The 24,562-nt window shown below is 38.7% G+C and overlaps 2 protein-coding genes across 2 annotated transcripts in view; one reads left to right on the top strand and one right to left on the bottom strand.

The window, feature by feature from the left end:
- The first annotated feature begins 809 nt into the window (after positions 1-809).
- HAPLN1 (hyaluronan and proteoglycan link protein 1) overlaps positions 810-24,562 on the top strand; it is a 117,280-nt gene continuing 93,527 nt past the window's right edge. Inside the window, exon 1 of the mRNA XM_043978976.1 lies at positions 810-960. The gene's annotated coding sequence lies outside the window, so the exon portion shown is untranslated. The remainder of the gene's footprint in view (positions 961-24,562) is intronic.
- On the bottom strand, positions 11,948-12,169 carry LOC122736639 (NADH dehydrogenase [ubiquinone] 1 alpha subcomplex subunit 1-like). Its single transcript, XM_043978980.1, has one exon. It carries the CDS (start codon positions 12,167-12,169, stop codon positions 11,948-11,950), a length of 222 nt encoding a protein of 73 aa, XP_043834915.1.

The raw sequence follows: 24,562 nt of genomic DNA, 5'->3' as shown, positions 1-24,562 counted from the left end.
CTATAAATAAATCAATCCAGGTTGCTTGTGCTGTCATCCAAGGTAATTCAATTGTTATTTGTTTGTTAAGGAAGATTTAAAGCAAATACCACCACTGAACACAATAAAACAAGAGAAGAAAGGCTGCATCTGGCAGAGTGTGGTTTAGATGTGCCCTCAACTCTGAAGCTTTCATCTTTTTTTTGCAGCTGTCTGCTCTCTACTTTACCTTTCCAAGCCCAATCTATTTCTGATTTGTTTGTTGTTGTGTGGCGTGTCTTTGTGGGGGTGGGGAAGGGGAAGCTATCCCACCCATTCTTGGACTTTCTTCTAAGAGGGCTGGCTCAAGCAGCAGCAGGTCCCAAGTAGCCTGTCCCAGGGAGCCTGACACACACTTTACTGTTTCCGAGATTCTTTCACTGGAGACCCTCCCCTCTCTTCAGTATCTTGAGCTTTGATTTCAATTTGGTGGGGCGAGAGCAAGGAGGTGTGGTGTGGGTGGGGGCTAGTGGGTGTGTGGCTGCTACTGCTGCTGCCTTTTTTGAAGCAAAGGGCACACAGGGCAGGGGACTTTGCTCTGAACAGAGAAGAACCTCATCTAAGACGAGCACTGTGCTTTACCCCTCCCATCCTCCCGCCCTCCCTGAAGTTTGCATGGAGTGCACGTTGGGCTATAATTAAGGGATCTTGGAGGCGTACTTTGCTTATGACGCGTTGCTTTTCTTTTGCCTTCCGTGAAAAAGTGGCTCCTTCTTCCCTGGATCAGGACCTCTGCCATTCAGAGGCACAAAGAGACATTCTGGACATACTCACACTCATACACACACACAAACACACACACACACACACACACACACACACACACACACGACACAGTCTTAAGGTGAGCAAGAAGAACTCTGCCTTCACTTTACCTCCCGTTTTCAACTTCATCAGAACTTGAGAACACCTCAACCCTCAACTTCTGGAGCTCAGGATAAGGTAAAAGTTTTAGAATTGCTTTAGAATTTTCTTTCCCTCATGTAAGATGGTCCTCATGGATTGCCTTCAAGAATTCAAAACATCTAATGAAGCTAGATTGATTTTTTTCTTTAAACATATACACACTTTTTTTCTTTTGAATTTAACTAATTTGGGAATGATAGCTGAATATGACATCCTTGTGCTTAGTATCTGAATTATGCAACTTTTAAGGATACTATATTAACAGATAAAATATCTTATTGCAGTCCACAGGTTCAGTCTGCAATGTGAAAATTATATACTTTACTCTGCTGGCTTTCTCCTGGGTACTATAAATCTCCTAGATTCATGGTTCCAAGTGGTGACTTTTCCAACTCTATTCCAACAGGAATTTACAGCACCTGAAATGAGAAAAGGCATAGTGCAGACTGAATGAAAAGCTGAGAGATGAGAGTGAGAGTGACCAGTCCAGATTTATGAATTTTGTTTTAGGGGAAAGGTGGTCTTTTGTGATATAAGTTGTTATAGTCATCAGTCAGATTAATCTTTGAGATAGGGCATCTTTCTTTGGCTCAGGTGTCTACTGCTAATTGGAAAGGTGAGACACTATGGAATGTGGACAATTATGAAATATGAAATATAGACAGATGACCGGTAGATATACTTTTCCGCCTAACTCCTTGAAAATCCTCCTATTTTAAATCACAGGCTTGAAGCCATTTTAAGAGTTTCTGAAATGACTTTCACTGCCAAGACAAAACTATGAGCCGTTTGGGGTTTGGATGCAACAACAGTTCTTGTGTTGAATATGGTTGCTGTGTTCAAAATAAAATGTTGTATTTGCATTTATGCCTGGAAAAATACATAAAGTGACCAACACATTTGGGAATTTTCAGGGTGGAAAGAAAGTGTGCCGTACATGTTCCAGTGTGATGTCATAAAATCAAACAGACTGGTTTCTTGAAGCTAACGGTTTTTGAGAAAGGAAACCTGTGAATTCAGTCCTCAGTGTAATACAGTATTTATTCACTACTAATGGAGTTTCTGGTAACCATTTCCATTTGATGATTCTAGTGTAGTCAATTATCATTAAATTCAAACAGTTTCAGTGAATAATTTTTAAAAGTTTTTAATTGTCCTATTATAAATATATAATGTGTTATCTTTGAATAACTCATTATGTGACCTTTTCTAATCATTATATCCACTTCTTGGCACTGGCTCAGTCCTTTAACTTTTTCATATTGTTTCCAACTTTACTGTAGACCCAGTCTTCAAATTGAATTAACAACCCAAGTCTATCCCTGGAAACCAACCTGTGTTCCAAGTCACAATAAAATTTATAGATGAAGAGAGGGTTTTTCTTCACTTTCAGTGAACTAAGAAACAGAAAGCTAAGAGTGTACACCCAGGGAATATTAAATCTTTTAAAATCTTAAGCTCCAGGATACTTTATCATAGAACTTCAGTTTTCATAAGTTTAATACCATTTCACTTGAGAAATTAAGAGTTGGACAAAAATTCGACTCAATTAACTTCATCAATTTCAAAGTTGTTTTAAAAGGTAGAGAGGGGAGTCTAGATTCAGAAAAGTGCCACTTTTTAAAACTGATTCTCTAAAAATGTGCCTAGAGTCCCATCTTCCTAATAAGGACACCCAATGGCTGAAAATTTTCTGAGAAACTAGAAGAAAGTTACAGCATGTTCTTATGAAGTGAACCATTTATTTACAGCAAACCCCTGTCTCAGACAACTGAGTGACAGTCTAATTCAGAACTATTGGAGAGGCTTGCACAGAGAAGAATCATTTCATTATATCCCTAGTGGTTTCATTTCCTTTCCTTTCCCTTGGGAGCTAGCAACACATCCAATAAAAATATATTCTGAATATATAGTAAGACACTTTATGGGTAGTTCTTCTAAGTGCAGTTTGGAAAATGTAATGCTGCCTTTTAGCCTATTGGGTGTGGTGGGTTTGCTACTTCCTGACAAACTGAAAATTTTAGAATCCTGATGTCTACCTGCATATAACTTTTCAGAAAGATCATTGACAATCATATATAGAAATTGATTCTCTTCTTTTAAAAACTGAGTTTCTTAGACTTGCCTTTTTCTTCCAGTAATTTTGAACTCATGCTCATATCTAAATTGCTCAAATAGTCAACCAATTTAAATTCCAACAAAATGAAAAGTGAACTTGAAGAATCCTTTTCAGATTATAACCTTCTTCTTTTGCTTTTAATGAATTTTTAGACATTCTGGCTCCGCCATTAGCAACCATAGTACTTAGTCTTGTGCTTTCAAAGGTAGCCTGTAATTTAGAGGTAACAAAATGTTCTCTGGGGTTAAGAAGAAAAAGAAAAAAGGGGGGACTAAATGTACTTAGGATTTCAATCAATAGTGTTTAAGGAGGATTAGAGGAAACAGCTGGTTAAACAAATATTAGGTGTAGAGTGGATGCAATGGTATAAATTAATAATGCAGTCCTTTATTTACTCTATGAATGGGAGGTTTTGTGAAGGTTATGTGAGTTAAGAGATAGTCACTGTGTGCCACCTAGTGGATGACTCAAGGAAATTATTCACTGTCCTCTTCCGATGAGCATCAATTAGTAACAAATCTTGCTTATGAAGAAAAACTGGTGAACTTGGGCAATTTTAGCACAACGAAAGCACCAGGTGACAATTGTTTTTCTTATGAACTGCCCTCTTGTAATATTAAGCTCAGTCTAGCTCTTGTAGTAGGCAGCTTGACAGCAACAGATTCGTTTCCATGAGGATACTGAATCATTCGGTCAAATATAGACAACTCACCTCATACAGGATTTATTTTTAGCAACGATGTATAGCTGTTAGTGAGTGGAAGGGTGGGGAGACTTTTGACATTATGAATCATTTCCGAACCTGAATAAAAGTCTGCAAAGTCCATTGTTGATATGTGTAATGAGTGGTTAACATTAGGATCGTCAGACCCAAGAGGGTTATAAGCACATCCTAGTACAGAAGATCCTTGTTGGTCAGAAATATGTGAATGTGCATCTATATAGATATATTTCACTTACTGGGAAAGAATACTGGTAAAGGGGTTATTGGTTTTTTATAGTAGGTGGGTAGCAAGATTATTTTTAAAAATATTTTCATCTGTGAAATTTAAGAGGAAAGGCAAGACTACTAACATATGGAATACCTCCATTATATTCCCACTTTTTATATATGGATTCAAAGCAGCATCCTTGCTTCACCTTAATTAACACTGGAGTGGAAATCCTAGACATGATCAATTACATAGAAAACAACCATTTAAAAGAGGCATTAGTATATCATAGAAGAGTAATCCATCTGATGACTGCAATGGGTGTTTTGAAAACTTTTCTCTAGAGGTATATGAATTATTACTCTAATAGGCTCTTAGCATGATAGATGAGGTAATGGCTACAGTATTCAAGCTGTAGCAATAGGAAACTTTGCCTTTGCATTAATCAAAAAAAGTTCTGAAATTCAAATTGTGCAAGGTAAAATGTCTCAGCAGAAAAAAAAATGATTAATTTGTTATATGTTGTGCTCTAGAGGTGTAATCAGCAAATACGACTTTGCCTGCTGGGCTGCAATAGAAATTTCCATCCAAGGAAACTGTAGTTCTGTATACAGCAAGGGAGATAAAAGAACTGCCCTATAGAAATGTCTTTCACTAATACTGAAAAAGGGACTAGCCCATTGTTGATTAAATACAGTGACTGTAATTGACATCGGTCATCGGGTAAAAATAGGACATACTATTTTAATATTTACTTTCGGGGCAGCTAGATGGCGCAGTGGATAGAGCACCGGCCCTGGATTCAGGAGTACCTGAGTTCAAATCCGGCATCAGACACTTAACACTTACTAGCTGTGTGACCCTGGGCAAGTCACTTAACCCCAATTGCCTCACTAAAAAAAAAAAATTTACTTTCAAGAGCTCTGTATCCACCAGAAATATATGAAAAAATATGATTCAATCATATTTGTGATTTAGGGTGAAAGATTCACTGCCAGGTATCAAAAGACAACAAACTTCAAATGAAATTTAAAACAGGAATTCACTTGAAGAATAGTCATCAGCACAGCATCCATAAGACATTATTAACTGTTTCAAACTGAAAACTTAAATGTAAGAGAAGCAAGATGGGGGACAGCTAGGTGGCACAGTGGATAAAGCACTGGCCCTGGATTCAGGAGGACCTGAGTTCAAATCTGGCCTCAGACACTTGACACTAACTAGCTGTGTGACCCTGGGCAAGTCATTAGCCCGACAAAAACAAACACAAAACAAAACAAAAACAAAACACAAAAAGTAAAGCAAAATGAAGAAAGGGAAATGCTGTGAACTGCTACAAACTTATGGAGAGAAACCGCCCAAATCCTTGAGCATGCTTATATTCTTGGATCCTGCCAGCCTTGACATCAGAGTCTGTTCCTCCTTTGGAGACCCTGAAGCATGTGAATGGAGGAAGAGGCACTCATTCATAGGATGATGGGAAGAAGGTGGTACTGGTGAAGTGTTCTAGAAAATTCCATCAAGTAGAGTCTGCATTTATGATACTTAGATCGCTAACCTACTTTTAGAAGTTTTATTCTTTTTGTAAATTATACAGTTTTTTTTTTTATGTCAGAGATACCCTTTTATCCAAAGTCCAAACAATCAGCCTCAAATATAGTGAGGGCTGACATTTCTAATAATGAGCCTAAGGCACAGGAGGCACTATGGGACACTAAGGTGTCTCCCGAAATATTGGGAAAAAAGATTAATTTATATTCCCCAAAGGTTTCCTGCTGTATATTTTTGTTGCATTCTAATTCTTTGAAAATAACTAATCCATATAGAGAAGTGGAAAGGGAGCAAGCATTTATGAAATGCCTGGTATTGTGCTAAGTTGTTCTGTCATGTCTTATTCTTTGGAATCCCATATGGGGTTTTCTTGGCAGAGATACTGGAGTTGTTTGCCATTTCCTTCTCCAACTCATTTTACATATGAGGAAAGATGCCTTCCTGACTCCGGGCCTGCTTCTCTATCCACTGCTCTACCTAGCTGCCCACTGTATTTTACAATAAAATATTTATAGATATTATCTCATTTGACCCTCACACCAATCCTGGGAAATAGGTGAGGTTTAGCAGCTTGGCCATAGTTAGTACATATTTGAAGCCAAATTTGAACTAAGGACTTCGCAACTCCAGGCTCTGCACTGGATCCACTGGGCCATCTAGCCGTCTGAGATGTAGCCTACATGGTAGGTAAACCTCATGGTATACTTACCATACATGCTTCCCATTCACAGATACATAATCTGTCCTGAATCTAATTTCCTATGTGATGTTAGGAAAGCTATTTTCTAGCTTAATTGTTCTTTAACATATAGGGACTTTCACAGGATCAGAAGTTTCCAATGAGAAGGGACTTTAGATATAGTTCTACCCAATTCCATCCTTTGACATGTGAGGAAATTGTGGTTTAATAATTTAGTTAAGGGCAGATAGGAGGTACAGTGGATAGAGTGCTGTGCTGGGCCTGGAGTCAGGAAGACCTGAGTTCAAATCCAGCCTCAGACACTTACTAGCTGGGTGACTCTGGGCAAATCACTGAACTCCATTTGCCTCCGTTTCCTCATCTATACAATGAGTTGGAGAAGGAAATGGCAAACCACTCCAGCATCTTTGCCAGTTGAACTCCAAATGGAGTTATGAAAAGTCAGGCACCTGAACAGCAACAAGAAAATTTAGCTAAGTTTGTTAGATAGCTAGTTAATTGAATAGCCAGATCTCTTGACTTACATTATGTTCTCACCACTATACCCCACCTGAATGACCACATTTTTAATGCATTTATCAATTAGAATCTAGTCAAACATCTTCATTACAAGGAATTTATTAAATGCTGAGGCAGTCCATTCCACTTTGGGATAGCCCTAATTATTATTATTATTTTTTTTGTGTGGGGCAATGGGGGCTAAGTGACTTGCCCAGGATCATACAGCTAGTAAGTGTCAAAGTGTCTGAGGCCGGATTTGAACTCAGGTACTCCTGAATCCAGGGCCAGTGCTTTATCCACTGCACCACCTAGCTGCCCCAGGATAGCCCTAATTATTAAAAGATGTGCCAAAATTTGTCTCATAACTTCCATCCATTGGCTTTCCTTCTGGAGCCAGGGAAGTTAAATCTAATCTACCTTTCATGTGAACCCCCTTCAAATATTTAAAGATAGTTATCATGCCTCTCCTACCACCAAGTGATTCTCTTTAAACACATTCACTTCCTTTAATAAATCCTAATATGACAGTATTTCAAATCCTATCAATATCCTGGTCACCCTCATCTGGATATACTCTGGCTTCTGTCTCCCCATAAATGTCTTGCTCTGGAGAAAATGCCTTAACCTCTTCAAAAGATGGGGACTATAGGCGTGGAATGTTGCATTTACCATCAGATAGTAGGTATGTTCATTGGCTTGACTAAACTGTTTCCTTCCATCCTCCCTTCCTCTCTCCCATCCTTTGTTTCTTCCCTCCTCTATTGCTTCATTCATTCCTTCACTCCTTCTTATCTTCTTCCCTTCCTCCCTCCCTCTCTTTCTCTCTCTCTTCCTTTCCTTCTTCCTTTCTTCCTTTTTTTTTCTCATTCTTTGTTACAAGGGGTGGCTCACTGAGCAAGGAAAAAAATATTATGTTCGGAAATTAAGATGTTATAAAAACAAATGATATAATAAAAAGTTCTAAAAACACAATGCCCTTGGCTAAATGCACTTCTCCAAAAGTAGTATAAAGCAGGATATAATAAACCATCACCTTCTTTATACTAGATATTATAGTTCTATCAGTACATCTTAAGATCTCACATTGTCATGTATTAAAGGAATTTCAGGTTGGGGAGACATATTTGTATATCAGAGAACCAGGGAGCCTTTTTCCATTCATGATCAAATCCCACCACTCCTGCCTCCATGACCAGCCTCTCCCTCTGTTCCCTGACTTGATTCCCTTCTATTTTCTTCTTTGTGTGAACACAGATGAGGTCCTGTATCTAACTGTTGAATTCCAAACTCTAGTGCTCTTTCTATCCCAAATTTCCCAGATCATATACATAAAGAGCCCACTGGTCTTTCCCAGGCCACCTTGGCCTGGCACATGGTGATCATGTTGTCTTCTTAGGAAGTCTATCTCAGCTTCTTGCCCCATGATTTTTGCTAGATTGATCCCTTTCGCATCCAGAGCACTTGAGATCAGGTATTGGTGAGCATCTGCATAAATCATTCAAGATTTCTCATATGTGGCTGGATGAAGTGTTCCTCGGAAATACTGAGGGTGTGGGGCAGAAACATATGGCATTTTAATTATGTGAATGGGATTTGACCACAACAAATGTTGAGGAGTCAGATGCAGCTTGTTTATATATTGGCTGTTCCACCTTGGCCAAGTCAGTCAGTACCTTATGAGACTCACTTTCATCATCTATGAAATGGAATGAATAATACAATACTTACCTGACAGGTTTGTTGTGGGGAATCAAATAAGATGAATGAATTTAATTTAACAAGCATTCTAAGCAAGTATTCTGTAAAGAACATTAGAAGTGGTACAAAGATAAACAACACATTGGCCTTATCCTCATAGAACTCAGAATCTAAGGGGAATATGATGCATTTATCTATCTATTTACTCATTTATCTATCTATTTATTTATTTGGTCATCTGTCCATCTACTTATTTATTTGTTTATCTGTTCGTATATTCATTTCATTATTAATTTTTTGTTTATGTATCTGTTTATTTATTTATACATTAATTTATTTGTTTGTTTATTATAACATTAAAAACTACTACCAGATCTAGTGGAACTATATACCCTCCCTGATTCCTTCTCCACTAAGGAAACCCTCTACTCTGGACTCATGCATGTAGTACAGATGGGGTTCAGTCCTAGGCAAGTATGGCCTCTAATGAAAAGGGTTAGACTCCCTATTCTCATATTCTTTGGTACATTATACATAGGTACCCATTCTGGTTCCTATTTAAAGCTTAGGTTTTGGCTCATGTCTAGGGTCTCCTCAGTGACAAAAGTGGGAAGATACTTAATCTACAATATGAATCAGGTAGGGGAGAGGTATTTATTTCCTATACTTAGAAGAAATACTAAACATAAAATATTCACAAGTACACATTGCTAGTAAGTCTTGAAATAGTATTCTGTAACTTCATTCATGCCAACTATTATGCTGTCCCAGGAGATGGAAGCTGAAATTTCATCAGAACATAAGGCAATTTGCCAAATCGACAAATAAGCATTGTTACTTTTCACTTGGGGTCTACATTGCCCCTTCTAAGACCTATTGAGTTCCCTTCTCTAACTGCCACACATAAGTGGTCATCATAAGCCCAGTGAAGGGGAAAGGTGATGATCTCTACATCAAATCCTTAAGAAAAAAATAGTGAAAGAGAGCTACTTACTATACTGGAGAATCGAAATGAGAAGGCCAGAAATAGAGTTGCTTCCTTTTAAAAGCACCCTGAGTCATTGGTTCTTCTTGCTTAGGGGACAATAAAGGGTTGCTTAACCATCTCAAAGGGGAGGCTCTTCAGCACTGAGTCACACAGTCAGTTGCATTATCATCACCATTGTACTCAAATACTGACATAGAAAACATGACTGAGCATCATCATTGAAGTGCCCATTTACTGAGCTAATAAACATGGTGAGCTATGACCAGGAAGAGGAACATTACACACGTCCCACTCAACCTCTTGAAACACTAAGATACAAAATTAAACATGACCAATACAAAGAAGGTACAAACACAGTGAGCTGATGAAATGAGAGATCATTTCCAATCGGTGGCTGGGGGGATGGGTCAGGTCAGGCAAGTTTTCCTGGTAGGAAAAACATATACATTATACATTACATGTACATGTACATTAGGGTCAGTAGGAAGTCAGTAGGAAGGCAATCCATTCATGGCAACAGAAGCACAAAAGCAGGGAAAAGAGTTATGCTTTCAGTGTATAGTGAGTAACATAAACTGGCTGGAGCATAGAACATGTAATGGGGAATAGTGTAAGGAAAGGCTGTAAAGAGAGAATTTTTGGCCAATGATGTATGTGAAAGGATTATACAATTTATTATTATTACTGTGTGGTTGTTTTGTGTGTGTATAAGAAGGATTAAACCATTTATGGTCCCATAGAAAATTGTTAACACTGATACTGATTGTAGATACAAGCAACCTAACAAGGACCAGAAAAACTATAAAAATTTACTTTGGCCACATACAAGTGATACTAATTAGGGACATTTATGCAAACTGCTTCCTCTCTACGCCTCATTGCCATTCAGCACAATAACAATCATGTAGCCAGTTAAATGCGTCATATTAACTTGTGTAAGTTTTACTTGATTACAACACTTAACTCTATTCAGAGTGCTTAGCCTTCACAGTTTGCTGCTCATGTAGCCACATCATCTTCTCACAGCTTAAAACAATTAAAGATTTAAGTTGCTAATGACCTGAGGAAGCTACTGAATAAGTATGTGTTGAATGATTCAATGAATTAATAAATAGATAAATCATCTAGATAGATAGATAGATAGATAGATAGATAGATAGATAGATAGATAGATAGATAGATAGATAGATTAGATAGATAGATAGATAGATAGATAGATAGATAGATAGATAGATAGATAGATAGATAGATAGATAGATAGATAGATAGATAGATAATGACAGATAGGTAGATAATATCCCTTCTCAGTTCCAGGGTCCTAGATAGCATGGAAAGCAGAGCCGTTAAATTAGATACATGTGTCTTTCTGGGTTCACCTAATCCTAATTCCTTGCCAGTCCTCTCCTAAATGCCCATCAGATGTGATTCTTTTTCAAACACCAGACCACTCTGTGTAACCCTTTACAAGAAGTACAATCCAGTAGCTTCTCTTCTAATTACTCCTTTGTATTCAGTCTCCCTCCTATAATGTATCTGATCTCATCCTGTTAGCCACCATTGCTCATCCTTGTTTCAAAATGGAGAACAGGGTGGAAACAGGCTAAGACTCCCTACTGCTAAAGACACTTCTTCCTCCATGGTCCAGACTTCTGTGTCTTCTGTTACACAGACCTACTATCACTAACATGGCTTCTTTTTTTTAAGGAGACAAAGGTGGTCAGGTTCCCTAATTGTCCTTCACTGGTGTATACTTCACTGCTACTTACCAGATTTGTTAGTGAGTACACTAATCTTATCAGCATCTGGATGGTCAAAGGACTCAAACATTTACTTCTTTCAAAGAATGCTGATACTGGATGGGACTTTAGTCCGTCATTTTGTAGATGAGGAATTTTATCTGTGTGTTTACGTGTACATGTGGACATGTATATATGTATGTGTGTGTGTGTATATAGTAGACATATATATGGGAGTGTGTGTTTGTTTGTATGTTACTACCACAGCAGTGGTTATGGCATAGTTATATAAAACTCAGCTCTACTGCTCTACTATTTAGAATGAGTCTCAAAAGCCTTGAATTTTCAAAAAAGTCAAACTTTACTCAACGATGACACCTGGTGGCCGATTTCATGAACTACAACTTGTCTGTTCAAGCTACTTTTTCTTTGCAGTTCTGTGTATTACAACGAATAGCGTTCTTATATATATATATATATATACATATATAAATTTTAAGTTTTAAAACGAAAATTTGGAAAATGGGAAGAATAGGCCTTCTCAAGAAAGAAGATAAGAAACGGAAGAAAAAAACTGTTTGCTTTTGTACTTGTGCAGCTGGTCTTAGAGCCACAAGTCCTGGGTTCAAGTCCCACTTTCTCATATATCCTGCCTTGCGACCTTGAGCACATCACTTACTTTTACATTTTAAAATCACTTGGGGGGGGGCGGGGTTTAGTTGTTTTATCTTCAGCAGGCGCCAGACAACACATTGCATAAGCGTTCTGCAATCTCGAAGATGGGCATCAGGCGTCCATTTATTCGTCCTCGGTTATGTTCTCCAGGCCCATAGCCCCATAATAACAATCAAATCCAGAGAGCCGCCTGTCCCTTTCCAGTAGATTCCACTGGTATCGATTACGAGCAATTCTCTTTTCCTTTCCTCCATTGGTGTATTTCTGGATGAGGGCAGTGGACACGCCCGGGATCGTCAGACACATGCCCATAACGGTCAGTCCCGGCAGAATTTCGAACCACATCTCAAACGGCTCCTAGTCACTGACTGTTAGTCACGGCAGGTACAACTCCGGCGGCTGGGTTAAGGCGACCGGGGTCGCTTCCGTTCCCAACAGCCTGTGCCCCACCCCCGACCCCGGGCGCAGCCACGCCCCCCAGGCTGGAGCCAATTAGTGCCCTCCCTTTTTCTTTCTTTTTTTTTTATTGTAATAGTTATCATATATATTGGATTTGGTGGGGAGGGCAGGTCAATGAGGGTTAAGTGACTTGTCCAGGGTCACACCGCTAGGCTGGATTTGAACTCAGGTCCTCCTGAATTCAGGGCTGGTGCTTTATCCACTGTGCCACCTAGCTGCACCCCACCCCCTCTCCCCGGGGATTTTAATGTTTGTAAAGCACTTCACATATTTTCTTGTTTGATCCTCACAACAAATTTATATGTGGGGTACTATCATTATCATTTTTTGAGACATCTGGGGTTAACTGATTTGCCCAGGGTCACACAGCTAGTAAGTGTTAAGTGTCTGAGGCCGGGTTTGAACTCAGATACTCCTGACTCCACAGCTCTATCTACTACGCCACCTAGCTGCCGCTGTAGCCACCTTCTTACGTGCCAGGTATAATTTCTAGTGTTCAGGACAGTCTACAGCCCCTGAAACAGTGTTTCTGTGTGGAAATGTATCCAGAGTTCAAACTTGGGCTGCCAAGAACACATGTCTATGATTCCTGGGCAGGATCAGGAAAATGCCAGAAGGCATTGACCCAGCTTCAAGCCATTGGGGGTAATTCCAGTGATCTTCTCAGGACTTCTTCCAGCAGCAGGAGCTAAGGAGCTTTGGTCTTAGGGTGGGCACTCTTGGCTGAAGATCCTAAATAGAGGGGGCAAGAGAACCAGAGGACCAGTGATCCAACGTTTGGGGGACAAAGAAGGGTAATACTCCCTACATTTATACTTGCTCCCCTCATACCTCTCAGTCCTTGACTGACTCCCCAGACTTTTCACTTTCCTCTTCTTCCTTTTCCTCTTCTGCACCTTTTCCTTCTGCTCATTTTTCTTCTCTTCCTCCTCCCCTTCCTCCTCCTTTTAAGGCCCCAGAAATAGGTATTTTACTTTTCCAGGGGCTAAAGGCCTCTCTTTCAAGCCCCTTCTCATCCCTCCTCCCCCCCCCCTTAGATTCTGTAGGGAAAGTTGTGAGAAAATGGTAATTTGGTTTTTAGATACACAAAGGACTGAAATTGCTTTGTCTGCATTTCAGAGGAAATCCTCCTCTGGTCTTGTGGGGCTGACAGTCAAGGTAGAAAAGCAAGTCCAAAGTATAGAAATGGAGCAGAGCTCATGAGGGGATGGGGCTGAAGGTCAGGATGCTGATGAAGAAACCAAGGGCAGTGGTGCTGAGGAGAAGGGAGAAGTGGGCTTTAGCGTTTCCCTCCAGGGCTCCTTTATCTTCCTTCCCTGCTGGCAAAAAGACACTACCTTAATTGGCCCCAGGTCCAGGGAAAGTTTGGGAGAGAGAGGGAGACCTTGGCAGGAAGGAATGGGTTAAGTATGAGGAAATAAATGGAAGGGGGGGGGATCCTAAGGGAAAGTATAAGGAAAAGAGGGGGTCACCTGGGGTCAAACAAGGCTACTATTTCAATGTGCTTGTTCATAAGAGATTTGTGGTGTTTAGTGCGTCAGATACAGTGGTGAATATCTGTTTCTCATACTCATTCCTTTCCTTATCTCCTTTCCCTCCAACTACTTCAGGATTCCTTCCTATCCCACCCAACTGACCAATTTCTCACCCTACCCTGTTCTTTAGGTTCAAGCCCTTATATGCCTAACTTACACCAATGCATCCTTCTTATAACTACGTTTGAGGTAAAAACAAATAGGCAGACCAATGACCTGCTGGTAATGGACATATTACAACATGAATTATGCTAAAGCCTGATAATCACTGTCCCCTCCAATCCTTCATCCCTATATCCCTATCTTTCCCATCATTTCTGGGAAGTAAAGAACTGAACTAAATATCTGCAAAGAGGGAAGGAAAGAGAGAAACAGAGAGGCAGAGAAAGAGCGAGAGAGAGAGAGAGAGCGAGAGAGAGAGAGAGAGAGAGAGAGAGAGAGAGAGAGAGAGAGAGAGAGAGAGAGAGAGAACAGTAGTAAAATTCAGTCAGTAATGTTAAGAATAAATTTGTTTAAAAAAATAAACCCTACAGTGAGGTCTTTTTCATCCAAGATATTCTATCAGTTGGAAATAAGGATAAGAGTTATAGTATAGTGAAAAGAATAACAGGCTATGATGACCATGCATTTTAAAAATATATATATACAGATTTGGATTAAAAATCAAATGAAAAACTGCCTAGCTCAGTCATTTTTACAGATAGAGCATATACATATCTACATTACCACATAGTCTGCTCACTCTAAGAGATAGGGTGAATGCCATTAAGCTTTATAAAAAATCTATCAGGCAAAAATGAATCCCATTTACAATATTTTAAAATATTTTTTTTTACATTACAAAGAAATGAAGTTATGCCTCAGTGGAAGTATGGAAATAAAAGTACTTTATATAAAATACATTATATAGCAGACCATCATATGCATAGTGTACTAACTAAATTTATATTTTAAGTACAGTATCTGAAAAAAATACGTTACCATGCAATCATTTAGTGCTGCTATGCTGCCACCTAGTGCCATATAATGATATTGTCCAATTGAATTCATTAATCATTTTATACTCAAAACACAGAATCCCAAATGGTTTGTCTGAACACTAAATAGCTAATAAATTCATGTTTAATATATTTCATTAAATGTTCTGTAAATTGTTGTTAAATGCTGAGAAAGCATTGCCCCTAATTTAAAAACATAGACTTTTCTTGATATTGTATAATGCAAACATACCAGAAGAGGGTGCATATTTCATTTTTAGCAATGTCTGTTGCATCCCTTATTATATACTGCATTGAATTCATTAACAATTACTCAGTACTGAACCAAATGATACTTCTGGGTGAAATTGGACTGTACTAACTTACAGAAACAGTTTAAAAATTTGATTAAATAGATGAGTTATTAGTCATATATGCCTATCAGATAAGCATTTAGTTACCCATCATGATTGTCAAAATAGTTCAGGAAAGTCAGGAAATGAAAATTATTTTATACCTCACTACTACTCAGCACCAGAATCGCATAATTTCTGCCTGCCAGTACTCTACAATTTTGAGATGCCAAAGAGAATAAAAAAGGTTCAGAACAATGATTGCTAACATTTCTAGAGTGCTTACTATATACCAAGCACTACGATAAACACTTTACAATTATTATGTCATTTGATCATCACAACAATCATGGGAGATAGGTAGTTCCCCCATTTTACAGATGAAGAAACTGAGGCAGAGAGAGAGGGTAAGGGACTTATCCAGGATTGCACAACTAGTTAAGTGTCTGAGGCCAGATTTGAGATAATATAGCTAGCATGTATATGGTGCCTACTATGTCACAAGCCTTTTTCAAATATTTTCTTATTTTGAGGGGTGGGGCAATGAGAGTTAAGTGACTTGCCCAGGGTCACACAGCTAGTAAGTGTCAAGTATCTGAGATCGGCTTTGAACTCAGGTCCTCCTGAATCCAGGGCCGGTGCTTTATCTACTGTGCCACCTAGCTGCCCCCAATATTATCTCATTTGATCTTCACAATAATTTTGGGAGTTAGGTGCTAGTATACTATTTTGCAGATGAAGAAACTGAGGCAGACAGAGATTAAACAACTCAACTAGGGTTACATAGATAGTAAGTGTCTAAGGGAAAATTTTAACTCAAATCTTCCTTACTCCAGGACCAGGGCTCTATTCACTATGTCATTAGCTGCCTGTTTAGAAGTTGATGTTAACACAGGTATTACTGACTATGAGTCACAGCAATATCATTGCTCGTGCCTAAGGGCTTCCTGCTGTAGAGTAGGAAAAGAGTGTGTGTATATGTGTGTATGTATATATGTAAGTGTGCATGTGTATGTATGTATATGTAAGAGACAACACATATACACATGTATGTCCATAAATGTATAGATATACACAAATATACACATACATATATTAGAGAGAGAACAATAATAGAACATATATTCAGTAAGCACTTATATAACTAGCGCTGTGTTACAGGCTGGGTATACAAATATAAGAAAGCAAGTCAATCCTTTACCTCAAGAATCTTATCTTCTAATGAGAGGAGACCACATGTGGGGGGTTCTGGAAAGCAGAATGGAAGAAGGGAACCCACCAGTGCAAGAGGCAAAGAGAACGAGGTGGAGTCCAAAGAGAGTGAAGAGGAAATGAGGTAAAACATGGCTCCTCAAATGGTGGCCCTGGGAAGTGGGGGGAGACGAGGCAGCAGAACAGTGGTTTTCCAGGGTAGCTTTCCAGGAGAAGGGTTGTGTTACCAGTACAAAAGATTTTTTGCTAAGGTCACAGACAATACAGGAAAACACAAAGGTGTATAGGAGGGGATCCCCAGAGAACCAGAATCCCCGAAACTGCACTACTCCACCACAGACTGCACTCACTTGTCTCTCTTGCTCTCCTTTTGAATAAAATCCCAGCAAGTATAAAAGGACCTAATGTAAAGTAGGGAACCCTTACCTTACAAGAACCAAGAAGATTAAAGATGTAGTTCATTAGCTAGGCATATTCATGCTTTTCTTCCAAGAAAGATGGTCAGAAATACATTCACAATAGCCCTATTAACCTAGGGACAGAGGGAACCATCTCTTCTGAAGTAGATAAATCAGGAAGAAAAGCATGAATAAGCCTAGCTAATGAACTACATCTTTAATAGCCATATTGCTTTTGTGACAGCATAAATTAATAATTTAATTTATTAATAATAATAAACTCACATTTATATAATTTTTTAGGTTTATGAAGTGCTTTATAAATATTACTTCATTTTGTCCTTACAGCTCTGGAAGGTAGGTGCTATTATTATCCCCATTTTAGAACTGAGGAAACTAGAGAGTTAAGTGACTTTCCCAGGGTCACAGAGCCAGTAAGTGTCAGAGGTCTGATTTGAACTCAAGACTCCCTGACTCTGGGCCCAATGGTAATCAGAAGGAAGGGCATTGAGGTTGCCAACTGATATAAAACTGGCTAAAGCTTTGTTGCCCTTGACCTATCATCTTTGAAGGGATAAACTGACTCTAAGAACCCTTCAGGACGATGGGGGATGGCATAGTTGTTCTACATAAATATCCTAAGAAGTCTTCCTTTTTTTTTTTTTTTTTGATGAGGCAATTGGGGTTAAGTGACTTTCCTAGGGTCACACAGCTAGTAAGTGTCAAGTGTGTGAAGCTGGATTTGAACTCAGGTCCTCCTGACTCCCGGGCTGGTGCTCTATCCACTGTGCCACCTATCTTCCCCAAAGTCTTCCTTTTTGTGGATAATTCTGGGTATTTTTTGTGGGGTGTGCTGACCCAATAAAAAGGCTGGCAGTGAGAGAGCATTTGTCACCTTGCTTTCCTCCTCATTTTTCCCATCACTTGTTTATCATAGACTATCCCATCCCCCTCAGGAAGACACATATTCCCTTGAAGGGCAAATACAGGACAAAAAAAGTAATTTTTTTAAAGGGGGGGGCAGCTAGGTGGAGCAGTGGATAAAGCACCGGCCCTGGATTCAGGAGGACCTGAGTTCAAATTCGGCCTCAGACACTTGACACTTACTAGTTCTGTGACCCTGGACTAGTCACTTAACCTTCATTGCCCAGCCAAAAAAACAAAAGTAATTCAACTTCATTTCTGGCTGGATTCTATATGTATGAGATATGTTATAGAGGCAGAAGAGTGAAATTGACACAGGTCTAAGGAAGCAGGTGAAAACAGAACTGCAGCTCAAAAGAAAACTACTATTATAGACATAGGCATTATCCATGTAGAGATGAGATAATATAGCTGAAGATGAGAAACAAATTACAGGTTGTCTCATAAGAGATCATCTACCTTCTGCTTAAATGCTTTCAGTGATTCTACATGACCTTCCCTCTGGCCAAATTGGACTATTCATTATCCTCCATATATACCCCACACTTGCCCACCTCTAAGTCTTTGCTTAAGCTGTGTCAACAGGCTATCACAACTTCATGAAACTTATGTAAAACTAGGTTTATCACAAGAGAAATGAATGTGCATAATGTGGAACCCTAAGCCAGAGTGAAGACTTTAAAATTCATGTGGAAGTTTGCATATTTATGGTAGTACAACAAAGGAAGGAGGTGGAAACAGAAATCTCCTCCTAAAGGAGAGTGTCATGGGAAGGGGAAAAGTGCAGTAAAGATAGGAAAAGGACAAAACCCCTCCCTGAGGGGAGGAACGCAGTGATGGCAAAAGCAACATTCTTTTCCCTTGGGAACTTCTAGACCATGAAGATAGACTGTTCTGCTTATCCACAAGGGTCCCGGCCCTTTCTCAGCCTAGTGCAGACAGCACCTATCTTGACTCCAACTTGGCGTGCTAACAACAAATCATGTCAGCTCAGATGGGGCTTTGTCCTTGACACATTCAGGGCCTCCTGCACACTCCAGGTCCAGTATTTCTAGAAAATATGGCAGTTCAAGAAGACAGGTTAAGTTGGATTCCAGGTCACTGATGTCTCCTGTGTATTAAATATCTCCTTGCCATTCCCCTTCTTTATATATATATATATATATATATATATATATATATATATATATATATATATATATATATATATATATATATTTTTTTTTTTTAATTTTTTTTTTTGCTGGGCAATTGGGGTCAAGTGATTTGCCCAGGGTCACACAGCTAGTAAGTGTTAAGTGTCTGAGGCTGGACCCGAACTCAGGTCCTCCTGAATCCAGGGCCAGCACTCTATCCACTGCACCACATAGCTGCCCCTCATTCCCCTTCTTTAAAGCCAAAGTCATAGGCTACCGCTTTAGGAAAATGTCTTTTCATTTAGTTATAAACTTCATCCCCATAGACTTCATGTGGTACTCATATATTTACCTTGCATTATAGCTATTTACTATACTTCTCTCCCAATTGATTCCATGTTCCATGTTGACAGGGACTGTCTTAGATAAACTGTGCATCATCCTTTGTATGAAGTACTATACAATGCACAAAATAACATTTAAAAAATGTCTGTTGATCTGAATGATTGAATTGGTAAGAAATTCATTACTTCACTGAGACAAACCAGTCCACTTTGGGGGAACTATTATTTCTAGAAAGTCCTTCTATTGTATCAAAATCTGCCTAACTTTTATACCCATTGTTTCTAATTTTGTCCTCTGGAGCTAAGTAAGAAATCTAATCCCTCTTCTACACAAGCTTTCAGATATGTGAAGAGAGGTCCCTCCCTGTAACAAACACCTCTCCCTCGGGTTTATCATATCCTGGCTAAAGAAACCAAAATTCCTTCAACTTTTTCTCAAATGGCATGCTTTCTAGACGCTTCATCGTGCTGAATACCCTCTTCTGGACACCTTCCAACTTATCTTCGTCTCTTTTAAAATATATTGTCCAATATAGAACACAAAACTCCCAATATGGATTCATCAGTTCGATTGGTATCTCATAAATCTAGATTTTATACATCTGTTTATGCTTATCTGTGGTTCCAAGAAGTTGTAGCATGCACAGCAGCCATACCCTGGTAAAACTGTAACAGAAGATGAGTTAAACCCGGTTGAAGGTAAGTGACAGGCCTCAAACCCGTCAATTAGGGGGATGTCTACCCCAAGCATATGAAGACTTCCCCTAGCAGAATGGGCAGATGAGAACAATTTGTTGCAACAGCCATGAAGGCTGTTGCAGGTGCTGTGGAGTGCTTAGAACCTAGTCAGGCATCCAAGATGGCCATCCACTACATTCCTAGCTGTTGCCAGTCATCCTGACTTTTGTCCTGCCACTGGACTTTGATGACTCTGGAAGAGAAAGTGAGGCTGATGACTGTGCTACTCTGCCTCATTTAAATCCAATTCCCTCATAGGTCAAAACATCACCCTTGATGTCAATGATCTTCTTCAAAACAAAGGACAAACAATACACTTCCTAAAGCTGAAATTGATTTCTAGCACTACATCACCCTATAGACTCATGTTTATTGAGAAAAAAATTGCGTCTTCTTCATGTGAACTTGCTCTTTTAGGTGTCCAATATCATCCGTGTCGTAGGTATTATTTTGAGCCCAAGAACAAGAGTTAAAATTTTTTCCTGCTAAACTTAATGTTGTTACTTCCATCTCATATTTTAGGCTGAAAAGATAATTGTCACAGTGCCATCTGCCTCCTTATTCCTTGATTCTCACTGGATTTTTAGGTTACAACCAATGTCATATTTTATCCTTGTAGTTCTACAGCCTTTCAGTTTGACGGCATTAGCAGAATGTTCAAGGGGAATAGCTGCTAATAATGCTCTTGTGATAGAACAAAGGTCTTTGATTTTGTACCACAAGCATAGGAAATAAATGCTAAAGCAAAGTTAAAACTCTTATTTTGAACATCAAAGACAAGGATCATTGATCATTTTTTAGGGTCAACTTTTTCATTTTAAAGCAATAATGTTTCAAATTAAGCTTCAGAGAGAAGAAGGAGAGAAGACTTGGGTCTTCATTAAGTATTTGGCTTTGTGTTAAACTCTCCAATGGCATCTAAAGGTAGAGGTTTCTTAAATGTATCACACTCTGGCATAACAGCTCAGCAGCAGCTTGGTTGTCCTCAAAGGAAATGCATATACTGCCCAAATATGGGGTGGGGAGAGAGACAAGAATACATTTTTGGGGTGAGGCAATTGGGGTTAAGTGACTTGCCCAGGGTCACACAGCTAGTAAGTGCTAAGTGTCTGAGGCTGGATTTGAACTCAGGTCCTCCTGAGTCCAGCGCTGGTGCTTTATCCACTGTGCCACCTAGCTGCCCCAGAGACAAGAATACATTTTGAGGCTTTTAAAGGGAAAAATATAATCTAACTGAAATGAAGGTGAATCTAACTGAAGCGAAGGATATCTGGGCCTTGACAACAGTGATTATATTTCTTTGGCTCTAGGCACCTTTTTCTCCCCTTCCTCCAGCCGATATTATTTCTTTTATCTGGTAGTCACTGGAGAGTGAAAAGGTGTTTTTGTTTTGGTTGGTTTCGTTTTTTGGTTTGGTGATGATGGCTTGTTGTTGTCATCATAATTGTGGTTGTTGTTGTTGTTTTACTTCAAATCAGTGCTTTGAATTCTGAAAATATTCACCTGGTATAATTGGATGGAAGTGAAGGAGCCACAGTGCTCCAAGTTACTGACAGGATCCTGGGTTGTCCTGGAATCCTCTTGAAGAACTCCTGCCTATGGGAAATGTGAAATAGATAAATGTGATAAAGGCTGGATCTGACTTGCCACAAGGAGGTGTTGCAGTACTCTCTCTTTAAAGCTGCAGGCGAAGTGAATGTAGTTTTAGTTGTATTTTTTTAGTCAGAATTAAGGTATTATGTATACCAGTATTCTTGCCTTATTATTTACCAAGACATTATTTTGAAGTAAGGAATAAAGCAAGCTTCTTTTTTAATGCCATTGGAAAGTTAGTTCTGTTAATTTAAAAACATTTTATTTATATAATTCACTGATGCTGGTAATTATCTTTTACTTGAACTCCCAAATGCATGACCTTCAAACATTAAGGGAATAGCAAAATGAATACTTGGTATAGTGTTTTGCTTCTGATTCTTGGATGAATGAATGAATTAATGAACCATCTTTCTTTCCTCAAGGCCATGATGATGAATTGACAGAACCTAATAAAAGTGATCAAAAAATGTATTTGTCAACATTATCCCTTCACTATTGTGGTCATAGTCTTGGTTCCCTGATTCATGATGGGGATTAGAGAAGTATATGGGATGTGGCAATGTGGGGCAATATTCCATACAATCCTCATTGTTAAGTCCCTTTCTGCTTAGTTATCCTTGGTAATACCACAGCATGTTGGCAATGATGTAACTGGACTGAGAAGGTGACTTTCTGTTGATAATAGGAATGAACCTTCTTGCTTCAAAACTGACCTGTCCCTTGAAAAAGGACAGCACTTTCAATTGCCCTCATTACTAGAATACACCCTGGAATTAAAAGGTTTGACTTTGCCTCCACCCCTCAAAGGAAGCTACTTTCATTTTGGTAGATGTAACAGAGTTCCAGTCACATCTGCTGTGTGTCTCTCTCCTTCCTTCCTCTGTCAGTCTATGACTTTCTTTCTTTGTCTCTCTATCTCTGTCTATGTCTCTCTGTCTCTTTCTGTCTCTGTGTCTCTGCTTCTCTCTGGATCTCTATCTCTTGTCTCTGTCTCTGTCTCTCGGTGTGTCTCTGTCTCTATCTGTCTCTCTGTCTTGCTACACTCTTCTCTTTGTTTGGTATGGATTTGGAAAACTAGGTAACCTCACATTAAATGAGTCAGTGTAATGGGATGTTAGGAGAGTTATTGATTTACACTAAAAGTTTATCCTATTTTTATGGATACTTACATGCCTGAACTCTTAGGTTTATTAGAAGTATATTTTCAATTTTGTAAAAGTCATTTTTATGGATTTAGATATTTGTATCAAACTACAAGTTTTCCTAAAGCTTCATGATCTTACAAATCCTAAATAATTAGTCCACCTATAACAGGCTGGTAGAGGGTCTATGTTTTGAGTGAGAACAGAACAATATTCTACTGGTAAAGTCACCTGAAAGTCACATCCTGGAAGGAGTTGAACTCCACACCACCTTCTCAGGACACTATTTACAACAGTGAATTCTCTGGTGAAAGATTTCTCAGGACCTTCATTTTACTGCTCTAAAATCATATATAGTTTAAAAAGAAAAAAAAGGAAAGGAGCATGCCATATATATCTGACAGTTATATGACTGATTCTCTGAATCATAGGATTTGAAAGTTGAAAAGTACTTTAGGCATCATAACATACAGTTCTTACTGGAAGTATTAATTCCCCCTACAAGAGTCTTGACAAGCAGTGATAGATCTTTCACTTGAAGAGTTGTAGTGACAGAACTCAGTATTCGTAAAGGCAATTCTTTATTTTTGGTACAATCCCAATTGTCAGAAAATTCTTCCTTAAATTGAGCAGAAATCTGTCTTCATGTGATTTCCATTCTTTGGTGCAAGTTCTGTCTTCTGAGGCCAAGTAGTCAAATCTCCCGGGGCTAACCTTCAACATAAAAACCTTCGACTATAGGAACCCTGAAAATAACTCATGAATTTAATTGCTGAGCAATTGTCCGTAATATTTTCAAAACTCATGGAAAACAGTAAAACTCCCAAAGGGTAAATTATTATTATTTTAAAAGGGAAGAAAGCAAAAATTTGAAACCATAACGTAATGAACAAGGAACAAAATTCCTTGCAAAATTCTATAACCCATCATCAAAAGGGTGGTTTATGAACATTAACAAAGAGAAACATTAATCACTATGCCCCAGCATGGGTTCACCATGAGGAAATCATGTCAAAATAATTTTTTCTTATACATTCATAGATTTAGAACTCGAAGTGATCTTAGGACTCTACTCCCTTATTTTGGCAGGGACATTAATTCATCCTCCTTGATATTGCAGATAAAGAAGCTAAGACTAGAGAGGTTAAATAATGTACCCTGGGTCATAAAGCTAATAAATGTCTCAAGCAGAATTTGAATTCATATCTTCCAGATTTCAAATTCCAATTGATTATTCACTATATCATGCTACCCTTCTTCTTCCTTTTGATGATGAGGTTACTATGCTTGTAAATTAGGGGAATGCTATAGACCTGAATTTCAGCAAAGAATCTGTCAACAGCTTTTACCATAGCTTTGTAAACAGCACAGGAATTTGGATGACTAGCTTTATGTGGAGTTAGAGGCAAATATTGAAAGATAATATGTTATAATTCAAAAGAAGCATTTCACTATTCATTGAGGCAGCATAGTTTGGGGGTGATGCTAAGGTCTATGGAGTTACCGTTTCAATGGGTGATTAAGGGGGAGTAAAGACTTAGATTACAGGAGTTAAGAAGGTTGATAGATTAGAAAAATCCAGCTGTATGAAGGGACACCAATATATAGAGTGTACCCAAAACCTTTGCATAGATTTTTCAAGTTTTAAAAGCTTAAAACTATGCTAAGACTTTTGTACTTCTATGCATACATATGTACATATATACATGCATGCATGTGTACATATACATACACATACACACACATACACGCACATACACATACACAGACACAGACACAGACACATACACAGACACATACACAGACACAGACACATACACATACACAGACACACATGCGATCTCCAAAAGTATGAAGGCAGGGCTGGGTTGAAGATGGTAACAGTGATCCAAATACGTTATGAATTCCATGAGAAAGTAGAAGG

Source organism: Dromiciops gliroides, chromosome 1 (assembly GCF_019393635.1).
Source record: "Dromiciops gliroides isolate mDroGli1 chromosome 1, mDroGli1.pri, whole genome shotgun sequence".
In the NCBI taxonomy this organism is placed as follows: Eukaryota; Metazoa; Chordata; class Mammalia; order Microbiotheria; family Microbiotheriidae; genus Dromiciops; species Dromiciops gliroides.
Note: the sequence above shows the minus strand (reverse complement) of the source record. Positions and strands in the feature narration are given on the sequence as shown.